The 11,294-nt window shown below is 38.0% G+C and overlaps 1 protein-coding gene across 6 annotated transcripts in view; it reads left to right on the forward strand.

Moving 5' to 3' along the window:
* Positions 1 to 11,294, forward strand: part of SPG11 (SPG11 vesicle trafficking associated, spatacsin) — an 81,251-nt gene that overhangs the window by 39,628 nt on the left and 30,329 nt on the right. For all 6 annotated transcript variants that reach the window (XM_007115993.4, XM_007115994.4, XM_055088265.1 and 3 more), the window contains exons 22-27: positions 1,009 to 1,214; positions 1,472 to 1,580; positions 2,518 to 2,677; positions 3,053 to 3,325; positions 3,960 to 4,160; positions 4,915 to 5,022. In XM_007115993.4, the coding sequence (XP_007116055.2) occupies positions 1,009 to 1,214; positions 1,472 to 1,580; positions 2,518 to 2,677; positions 3,053 to 3,325; positions 3,960 to 4,160; positions 4,915 to 5,022 (1,057 nt within the window). The remainder of the gene's footprint in view (positions 1 to 1,008; positions 1,215 to 1,471; positions 1,581 to 2,517; positions 2,678 to 3,052; positions 3,326 to 3,959; positions 4,161 to 4,914; positions 5,023 to 11,294) is intronic.

Here is an 11,294-nt window from a genome sequence, read left to right on the forward strand (position 1 = left end):
TTTTGGCATTTAGCTTGTCTTACTTTTGTGTTTTTTGTTTGTTTGTTTGTTTGTATTTTGGCCCGCGCCATGCAGCTTGCGGGATCTTAGTTCCCCCACCAGGGATTGAACCCATGTCCCCTGCAGTGGAAGCATGGAGTCCTAACCACTGGACCACCAGGGAATTCCCTTACTTTTGTTAATAGGAAAAAAGATTAAAATATATTTTAAATAAGATAATAAATATATCTGAAAACCATGTTTTTAAATAATGATCCAGGAGCTTGCCAAATGTTAGCAATTATTATAAAGAGGGAATTCTATAGTGAGATATGAATTCTGTATTTAAGATCTTGGTCTTTTATAATTCACTTTTATAAAGCACAGAATTGGGAGGAGTATTTGATATAATCAGCAGCTAAATACAGATTTATTTTATTGTTTTATAGTTAACAAAATAATGCATCTTTATGTTAAAATATTTAAGTAGGTCAGAAGGGTGAAAAATGAAAGAAAAAGTCCCTCATTCTCTCATCTTTGTTCTACATGGTATATAAACATGGTTAGTTTCTTGTGCATCTTTCCTCGAAATTTTTCTATTCATGTAAAAGTACATATATGAGTCGTTTAAAATGTATGTGCTTTATGATGTCAAATTTTAGGTGGCATTAATTTTCTTGATAGTTTGTGTACATACTCAGAATTAATAAGATCATAAGTTGGTAGTCTTTCATAAGTTCTATTCCACGTTCCCTGAATAAAGTTGGAAGCAAAAATAATTTGGACTATGAGTAGGCATTTTAGGAGAAGGTAAAATATAAGGGAATAGGGGGCTATGGAGCCAGAAGGTGACTAAAAGCTACCAAGAACCTAAATAGATGTATACAAGGGGTGAAAAAGGGAAGGGGGAGGAAGTCAAAAATTGCATGCATCTGATGCTCCAAGTGTCACTGATATAATTCAGTCTGCTTTTCCTGGTGAGAAAAAATTTTCACGTGCTCATGTGATTTTGATTCCTTTCTTTTTCAGGATCCAGCAAGTAGGCAATGAAGCCTATGTTTTAGGGCTCTCCTCCTTCCACATACCTTCAATAGGAGCTGCCTGTGTTTGTTTCTTAGAACTGCTTGGCCTCGACAGCCTCAAGCTCAGAGTTGATATGAAAGTGGCCAATATAATTTTGAGCTACACGCGTAGAAATGAAGATGCTCAGTACAACTTTATCAGAGAGTCTCTAGGTACAGCCCCTTTATGTCATTTGTTTTGTTGAGAGGACAAGGGAAAAATAGGTCTAAGGCATTGAATTGTGAGTGGTTGGGGAGGAAACAGTTATCTTCTGTTTCATCCTTTTCCTGCAGAATTTTTGCACTTTATCTCACTTTATTGGGCCCTTTAATGGGTTTCTGAAATGTCTCTGGGCCACACTCTTCAAACAGAACTGCCCAGTTCCCAACCTTTTTTCTTGACCATATTTTGTTGTTTATATTTCTTATAGCTGAAAAACTATCTAAACTGGCTGTGGGTGAAAAGTCAACTATAGAAGAATTGCTTGTTCTCTTAGAAGAAGGTATATGGGACAGCATTCAGCAGCAGGAAATAAAGAGGTTTGTGAGTTGCGATCCCAGCCTCTTTTCTAGCAAGCTGTATTGTTCCAATCTGTGTTTGCCTCGTCTTTCTTCCAACACATGTTTTCACCAGACCTTATCTTCTTACTAGACCTATCTTCTTTCTCATCGAGCACATAACAGATTTCATTTGCATCTTGCCATTAGTAAAAGAAGGGTGAAAATAATGATTCCCTCTTTACAGATAGAGTTTCCAAGAGGTGGAGAAGAGCTTTGTCTCCTCTACTGTGCTGCTGGTCTGAGAAGTCTCTTAAGTGTTACATGTTGAAATCATTTCAGAAGGAGCGGGATAGATCTCACAAAATTTGACTCTAAGTGATGTCCTTGATTTTTTTCTTGCTAATATATGTCAGTTGATAATGGAAGGTGAGGTGACCGTCTGTCCACAAAAGCCCCTGTCCTTATACATTTATGTCATCTTTCCTCTGTGCTCTTCTCCACTGGGGCTAACCCGCTACCCCGACCCTGGGAATGCACCATTCTCATGTACCTCCTGTCACTGACTGTTCTCAGCAGTTTCCTTCTTAGCAGGTACCCTCCCCTTAGCAAGGAAGCCCAGGCACCTGTCAGGGCTCTGATACTCTAAAGTGAATCATGCAAGAGAATTAAGCACTCAGACAATTTCCTGAGTGACTGTTTTTCTCAATTCTCCTAAAGATGGTGCATAGCTGGTTTGATAGATACTTGGTTGATAAAAAAGAGGAATGAATTTTGCCAGTATGCTAAGAAAGTTATTGTACATTATGGGTGAAAGAGTCCTTTTTTTTTTTTCCAAAGCAGTCTAATAAGTATTTGGTATTTGTTGAAAGGCTTTTTAGAGAATATACTATAGTTTATTTTTTACTAAGTTTCCAGTTTAAAGCTACATTTTAACAAGTTTTTTCCTCTTACCCCCCACCCCCACTCCCAATTATAGGTTATCCAGTGAATCCAGCAGCCAGTGGGCATTAGTGGTACAATTCTGCAGGCTCCACAATCTGAAACTGAGCACATCTTACCTTAGAGAATGTGCCAAAGCAAATGATTGGTTACAGTTTATTATTCACAGCCAACTCCATAATTACCACCCAGAGGAGGTAAGCCACCGATTGTTGCCAGTTATTCAAGAAGAGAAATGGGAACACTTCTCAGAAGACAGTGTTCTTTCTGTTGTGTATACATAGGCTTTTTTTTGCTATGATACTCTTATTTTTACTAAGATTTCAGTGGGTTGGCTTCAAAGGACTAGTCATTACTACTAAAGAGCTGAAGGAAGAGTTTTTGTGACTCCAGATTGAATATGGAAACTCACTCAAGCACAACAACTATGTAAAATTATGTGGTCACCTCTGACACAGTTCAGGGTGAGAAAGAACAATTTTGCCTCTGCTTTTCTCCAACATTTTCAGCTCCAGCTGAAATTGGAAGTTGGTTGTCTTTTTTGATCATCAATCATCTAATATGTTTTCTAGGTGAAATCTCTTCTCCAGTATTTCAGCCCTGTTCTTCAAGACCACTTAAGACTGGCTTTTGAGAACTTACCTTCGGTGTCCAAGTCTAGGATGGACAGTGATCAAGTCTGCAACAAGTCCCCACAGGAACTCCAAAGAAACAAATTAGAGATGACTGATTTCTTTGAAATTCTGCTTCAGTGCTCAGAGGTGCCAAACTCCTGGTGCTGGCTCCTGGCAGAAGCAGTGAAACAACAGGCCCCAATCCTTAGTGTCCTGGCCTCATGTGTCCAGGTGAGAATCTTGAGAAGCCTACATTAGGGACTCAGAGGGCAGTAGAAAAAGTGGGAAGAGACAGGGAAGGCTGATAATCAGGGAGAATGTGAGGTGATGACAGTGAGGCCCTAGCATGTGTTTCCAAGGTCACTGCCACTTTTTGTGCTTCCCCAGCTTAGGCTTCAGGCCATCTAGTGCATTTCCTTGTGCCTTAACGTTCAGTAACTTAAGTGATCAGAGCCTTGGCTTCCGGTTGGCACTCATAGAGAAGGATGCTTTGGTGCACCGACCACCTCTGTGTCTTGAGCAGGGAAGAGGGATGCTCCGAACAGTCCCTTGATCAGCAGTTCTGTAGAGGACAGTCTTGTTTTCCTATACTTAGTACTTTCCTGACCTCCACATATATCCCCTCAGGTTCTTGGCCTTTTGACCTACTATACTCTGCAGGACAGTTTATAACAGTCCCTTGGTTGTTCATTAGAGTTTGTTTCATGTTTGAAGGATTTTCAAGTCATTTTAACCAATTTAGTGAGGTGACTTGTTCTAAACAGGAAATATCCATCTGTAGTTGTAGCATTGCTGGAAGCTTCTGCAGTCAAGTAATCCATGTGCAGTCATTATCTTATTTTGAAAAGTTCTTATCCACTGGCAGGACGCCAGTGCTATTCCTTGCCTCTGTGTTTGGATCATCACTTCTGTGGAGCACAGTGTTGCAGCGGAAGCAATGGGACACATTCAGGACTCAATGGAGGGCCATATCTGGGACCTTGAGGACCTCTCAGTCATCTGGAGGACGTTATTAACACGGCAGAAGAGCAAAACTCTCATCAGAGGTTTCCAGCTTTTCTTTAAGGTAGTGTTAGTTCATTTCTTTCCTCAGTTTAAAAGGGCTACTTCAGAATATCCCCCATTGGCTTTTAAAATTATTCCTATCTCTGGATTTTTTTTTTAAGCCAACAACAGATAACGATATTAAAACTATCATTTACTTAGCAAAGTGCTTTATGTATATTATTTTAGTCGATTCTACCAATAATCCTATATAAAGTAATATTTTAGAAGAATGTTATGAAGTGATATTATCCTCATTTTACAGAGTGGTATACCAAGGCTCACAGAACTTAAGTACATGCCCAGGGTCTCAAAGTACTTTAGTAAGTGGTTTACTTATGGTTCAGATCCATAATCTCTAATTCTAAAACTCCTATCCTCTGACCAAAAAGCTCCCACCAAAGTGATGGAAATGTGTGGATTAATGCCACAAACAAGCACTAGGTTAACAGATCAGTGGAGCCCATTACCCAGGAGTGTGTAGAGGTGTCTTAGCAGCGTCTAATGGAACATCTCCTGCTCATGTGTAGTGGACCAAGTATAGACTGGAGTATGGACTGTTGAGTAGGTGTACCTGGCCTGAGTATCTTTTTTCCAAAAGGAAATATAAATTTAATTTCCTTTCTTTTTAATATATATGAGTTCATTCTGCTACAAAGCTGTTATTAATAGTTTTGATTTTTAATTTAACCTCTCTTATATTGGCATTACTCATTGAGAATATAGTATTGATTAAGTTTCAGGATTTTTAACTTCATTCAAACTCTTCCTCAAAGGAGTCCCCATTACTATTCATGATGGAGATGTATGAACTGTGTATGTTCTTCAAGAATTATGAGGAAGCCGAAGCTAAACTTCTGGAGTTCCAGAAGAGCCTTGAAACTGTAAGTTGGAATTATAGTGCTCTTTCTCGCTGATCTGAAATTGGCTAAAGCGGCCTCTTGTCTGCTCGTAGTCAGGATGTGGCAGCAGTTGAATAGCTGTTACGTGGCATAATGCAAACTGAATCATTTGTATTGTTCCAGAGATGGAGAGGCAGTACAGGAGTTGCAGTGACCTTGCTTACAAGCACATCAGTTGCCATGGATGACAGAGAGGTTTCATCCAATGTGCTAATGAACTCTGATCAGTATCCTGTTGCTGCAGCCAAGCTCAGTGGGAAAGGGAATAATGGTATCCACTATGGATGCTACAGAGGAGTGTGGTGGTACATGGGCCGTGTTTTGCCAATCCAAAATAACTCCAAGAGCGTTGAGAGTGAAGGGTGTTTAATACTGCTTTATTCACTGTAACAGAAAATAATGGTTATTTCCATCAACACTCCCTGTGATCTCTGTCCAAACGATGCTGAGCCTTATGGTCAATTTCAGGCTTTACCTATTCTGATGCTTGTTTCAGACCTATTTACATGTGGAGCTAATTAACCCTATGGAAAAAAGAGGAAGCTGTAAAAAAGGAAAATATGTCTTAGTCCTGCTTGGGGTTTCAGCACTTTTGCCCTCTCTATCCCAAAAAAGCTTTATGATAAATGAGACAAAATCATATACTGATTTTACCCAACAAATACATCACAATGGAACCTGTGTATATGATTTTCCTCTCAATCACATTCGTCTTAACTGTAATGAAGATTTTAAAGTTTTATTATTCGAAAATACCAAATCAGTTATTCAAATATGCCTGAAGTTCCTAAATCACAGAAAATAGGGACATTCATTTCCTTCATCTGTCACTCTACATGGCTAGAGCCATACAGTATCTTCTTTTTTTTAATTACTTTAAAAAATTGTGATAAAATACACATAACATTTACCATCTTAACCATTTTTTCCTTAAAGAAACAGGTGTCTTTTAAAAAATCTTTTAAATTTATTTAATTTATTTATTTTTGGCTGCGTTGGGTCTTCGTTGCTGCATGCAGGCTTTCTCTAGTTGCGGCGAGTGGGGGCTACTCTTCCTTGCGGTGCATGGGCTTCTCATTGCGGTGGCTTCTCTTGTTGTGGAGCTCAGGCTTTAGGCGCATGGGCTTCAGAAGTTGTGGCATGCGGGCTCAGTAGTTGTGACTCGTGGGCTCTAGAGCGCAGGCTCAGTAGTTGTGGCGCACGGGCTTAGTTGCTCCGCGGCATGTGGGATCTTCCCGGGCCAGGACTCAAACCCGTTTTCCCCTGCATTGGCAGGCGGATTCTTAATCACTGCACCACCAGGGAAGCCCTATACCATCTTAACCATTTTTAAGTACATAGTTCAGTGGCATTAACTACATTCACATTGTTGTGCAACCATCAGCACCACCATCCATCCCCATAGCTCTCTTTTCTTTTTTTTTTTTTCCCATAACTCTCTTTCATCTTGTAAAGCTGAAATTCTATAGCCATTAAACAGTAATTCTCCATTCTCCCACTAGCCCCTGTTAATCACCATTCTACTTTCTGTCTTTAGGATTTTGACTAAGTACCTCACAGAAGAGGAATCATAACAGTATTTTTCTTCTTGTGACTGGTTTATTTCACTTAACATAATGTCCTCAAGATTTGTCCATGTTGTAACATGTGTCAGAATTTCCTCCCTTTTTAGTGCTGAATAATATTCCATTGTATTTATATACCACATTTTGCCTATCCATTCATCCATCAATGGACATTTGGGTTGCTTCTATTTTTTAGCTTTTGCAAATAATACTGCTATGAACATTGTATATGAATATATATAGACCTTGCTTTCAATTTGTTTGGGTATCTACCTGGAAGTGAAATTGCTGGATGACATGGTAATTCTATTTCTGATATTTTGAGGAACTGCCGTACTGTTTTCCATAGCAGCTCTACTATTCCCACTAACAGTACACAGGCTTCCAATTTTCCACATCCTCTTCAGCACTTGTTTTCTGTATTTTTGATAGTAGTCATCCTAATGGGTGTGAGATGGTATCTCATTGTATTTTTGATTTGCATTTCCGTAACGATTAGTGATGTTGAGCATCTTTTCATGTGCTTATTGACCATTTGTATATCTTCTTTGGAGAAATGTCTATTCAAGTCCTTTGCCCATTTTTGAATTGAGTTGCTTGTTTTTTTGGTTGTTGAATTTTAGGAATTCTCTATATATTGTGGATATTAATCCCATGTCATACATATGATTTGTAAATATTTTCTCCCATTCTGTGGGTTGCCTTTTTACTCTGTTGATGGTGTCCTTTGATGCACAAAATTGTTTAAATTTTCATGAAGTCCAATTTGCATTTTTTTTTTTTTTTTTTGCTACCTGTACCTGTGGTATCCTAGCCAAGAAATTATTGCCAAATCCAGTGTTGTGAAGCTCTTGTCCTATGTTTTCTTCTAAGAGTTATATTGTTTTAGGTCTTACATATTTAGGTCCTTGGTCCATTTTGAGTTAATTTTTGGGTATGTTGTTAGGTAAAGGTCCAACTTCATTTTTTTGCATGTGGATATCCAGTTTTCCCAGCACCATTTGTTGAAAAGACTGTTCTTTCCTTATTGAATGGTCTTGGCACCCTTGTCAGATATCATTTGACCATGTATATGAGGGTTTATTTCTGGGCTTTCTTTTCTTAGCCATTGGTCTGTATGTCTGTCTTCATTGGCTATTTTGATTACTGTAGTAGCTCTGTAGTAAGTTTTGAAATCAGGAAGAGTGAGTCCTCTAGTTTTTTTCAAGATTGTTTTGGCTATTTGGGGTCCCTTGAGATTCCATATGATTTTAGAATTTTCTGTAAAAACAAAGTGTCATGGGGATTTTGATAGGGATGGCATTGAATCTGTAGATTTTTGGGATAGTAATGAGATTTTAAATATATTAAGACTTCCAATTCATAAACATGGAATGTGTTTCCATTTACTTATGTCTTTAGTTTCTTTCAGTGGTGTTTTGTAGTTTTCACTGTACAAGTCTTTTTACCTCATTGGTTAAGTTAATTCCTAAGTACTTTATTCTTTTTTTATTTTATTTTTTTGTCTGCACCATGTGGCATGTGGGATCCTAGCTCCCTGACCAGGGATTGAACCCCCATTCCCTGCAATGGAAGCACAGAGTCTTAAACGCTGTACCGCCAGGGAAGTCCTATTCTTTTTGATGCTATTGGAAATGGAAACATTTTATAATTTCCTTTTCAGATTGCTCATTGTTTGTGTATAGAAATGCAACTGATTTTTGTGTGTTGACTTTGTATCCTGCTACTTTGCTCAATTCATTTACCCTTAAGTTTTATGGTGGAATCTTTAGGGTTTTCTATATAAGATCATACCTGCAAATATAGATCGTTTTATTTCTTCCTTTCCAACTTGGATGCGTTTTATTTCTTTTTCTTGCCTAAACACTCTGGCTAGAACTTACAGAACTGTGTTGAATAGAAGTGGTGAAAGCAGGCATCTTTGCCTTGTTCCTGATCTTAGAGGAATGCTCTCAGTTTTGCACCATTGAGTATGATGTTTGTTTTGGGTTTTTCACATAAGGCTTTTATTATGTGGAGGTAGTTTCCTTCTATTCCTACCTAGTTTGTTGAGTGTTTTTTTTTTATCATGCGGTGGTGTTTAATTTTGTCAGATACTTTTTCTGCATCAATTAAGATGATCATGTGGTTTTTTTTTTCTTCATTCTGTTGAAAACTGTGATGTATACATTGAATTTTGTATGTTGAAACATTCTTGCATTCCAGGAATAAATCCCATTTGGTTATGGTATATAATCCTTTTAATATGCTGCTGAATTCAGATTGCCAGTCTTGTGTCGAGGATTTTTGCATCAGTATTCATAAGGGATATTGGTCTGTAGTTTTCTTGTAGTGTCTTTATCTGTCTTTGGTACCAAGATTATGCTGGTTTCATAGAATAAGTAGGGAAGTGTTCTCTCCTCTCCAGTTTTTTGGAAAAGTTTGAGAAAGATTGGTATTAGTTCTTTAAATGTTTGGTAGAATTAACCAGTAAACCCATCAGGCCCATGACTTTTCTTTGTTAAAAATTGGTTTTGGTTTTGTTTTGCTTTTTTGGTTGGGAGATTTTTTGACTACTGATTAAATCTCCTTACTAGGAGATTTGGTCCATTCAGATTATCTGTTTCTTTGTGATTTAGTCTTGGTAGGTTTTGTGTTTCAAGGGATATGTCCATTTCATCTAGGTCATCCAACTTTTTGGCATACAGTTCTTCATAGTACTCTCTTATAATCCTTTTTATTTCTGTAGAATAGGTAGTAATGTCCCCACTTTCATTTCTGATTTAGTAATTTGAGTCTTCTTTCTTTAAAAATATGTTGTTTAATTTCCACAATTTTGTCAGTTTTCCAGTTTTCCTTTTGTTATTGACTTCTGACATCATCCCATTGTAATCAGAGAAGATACTTCATATAATACCTGTCTTTTAAAATCAGTGAGACTTAATTGCAGTTAACATATGTTCTCTCCTGGAAAATATGCCATGTGAACTCGAGAAGAATGTGCTTCTTGTTGTTGGGTAGAGTGTTCTGTGTATGTCTGTTAGATCTAGTTGGTTTATTGTGTGAAGTCCTCTATTTCCTTATTTGTCTCCTGTCAGGTTATTCTGTCCATTATTGTAAGCAGAGTACCGGCATACCTTTGAGATATTGCAGGTTCAGTTCCAGACAACCGCACTAAAGTGAATATCGCAATAAAGTGAGTCACATGGATTTTTTGGTTTCCCGGCGCATATAAAAGTTATGTTTACACTATACTATAGTCTGTTAAGGGTGCAATAGTATTTTGTCTAAAAATATATATATACATACCTTAATTTAAAAACACTTTATTGCTAAAAAATGGTAGTTCTAATTTCAGTTTTTTAAGGAAACTCCATACTTTTCTCCATAGTGGCTATATCAATTTACATTCCCACCAGCAGTGCAGGAGGGTTCCCTTTTCTCCACACCATCTCCAGCATTTATTGTTTGTAGATTTTTTGATGTTGGCCATTCTGATTGGGAGGTGATACCTCACTGTAGTTTTTTTTGTTTTATTTTTGTTTTTTTGTGTGTGGTACGTGGGCCTCTCACTGCTGTGGCCTCTCCCGTTGCGGAGCACAGGCTCCGGACGCGCAGACTTAGCGGCCATGGCTCACGGGCCCAGCTGCTCCGCGGCATGTGGGATCTTCCCAGACCGGGGCATGAACCCGTGTCCCCTGCATCGGCAGGTGGACTCTCAACCACTGTGCCGCTAGGGAAGCCCCCCCTCACTGTAGTTTTGATTTGCATTTCTCTAATAATTAATGATGTTGAGCATCTTTTCATGTGCCTCTTGGCCATCTGTATGTGTTCTTTGGAAAAATGTCTGTTTAGGTCTTCTGCCCAGTTTTTGATTGGGTTTGTTGTTTTGATATTGAGCTGCATGAGCTGTTTGTATATTTTGGAGATTAATCCTTTGTCAGTTGCTTCATTTGCAAATATTTTCTCCCATTTTGAGGGTTTTCTTTTTGTCTTGTTTATGGTTTCCTTTGCTGTGCAGAAGCTTTTAAGTTTTTTTAGGTCCCATTTGTTTATTTTTGTTTTTATTTCCATTTCTCTAGGAGGTGAGTCAAAAAAGATCTTGCTGTGATTTATGTCAACAAGTGTTTTTACTATGTTATCCTCTAAGAGTTTTATAATGTCCAGTATTACATTTAGGCCTTTAATCCATTTTGAGTTTATTTTTGTGTATGGTGTTAGGTAGTGTTCTAATTTCATTCTTTTACATTTAGCTGTCCAGTTTTCCCAGCACCATTTATTGAAGAAACTGTCTTTTCTCCACTGTATATTCTTGCCTCCTTTGTCATAGATTAGGTGACCATAGGTACATGGGTTAATCTCTGGGCTTTCTATCCTGTACCATTGATCTAAATTTCTGGTTTTGTGCCAGTATCATAGTGTCTTGATTACTGTAGCTTTGTAGTATAGTCTGAAGTCAGGGAGCCTGATTCCTCCAGCTCCGTTTTTTTCCCTCAAGACCACTTTGGCCATTCGGGGTCTTTTGTGTCTCCATACAAATTTTAAGATTTTTTGTTCTAGTTCTGTAAAAAATGCCATTGGTAATTTGATAGGGATTGCATTGAATCTGTAGATTGCTTTGGGTAGTATAGTCATTTTCACAATATTGATTCTTCCAATCCAAGAACATGGTATATCTCTCCATCTGTTGGTATCATCTTTAATTTCTTT

The sequence above is a fragment of the Physeter macrocephalus genome, chromosome 11, assembly GCF_002837175.3.
Source record: "Physeter macrocephalus isolate SW-GA chromosome 11, ASM283717v5, whole genome shotgun sequence".
NCBI classification, from domain to species: domain Eukaryota; kingdom Metazoa; phylum Chordata; class Mammalia; order Artiodactyla; family Physeteridae; genus Physeter; species Physeter macrocephalus.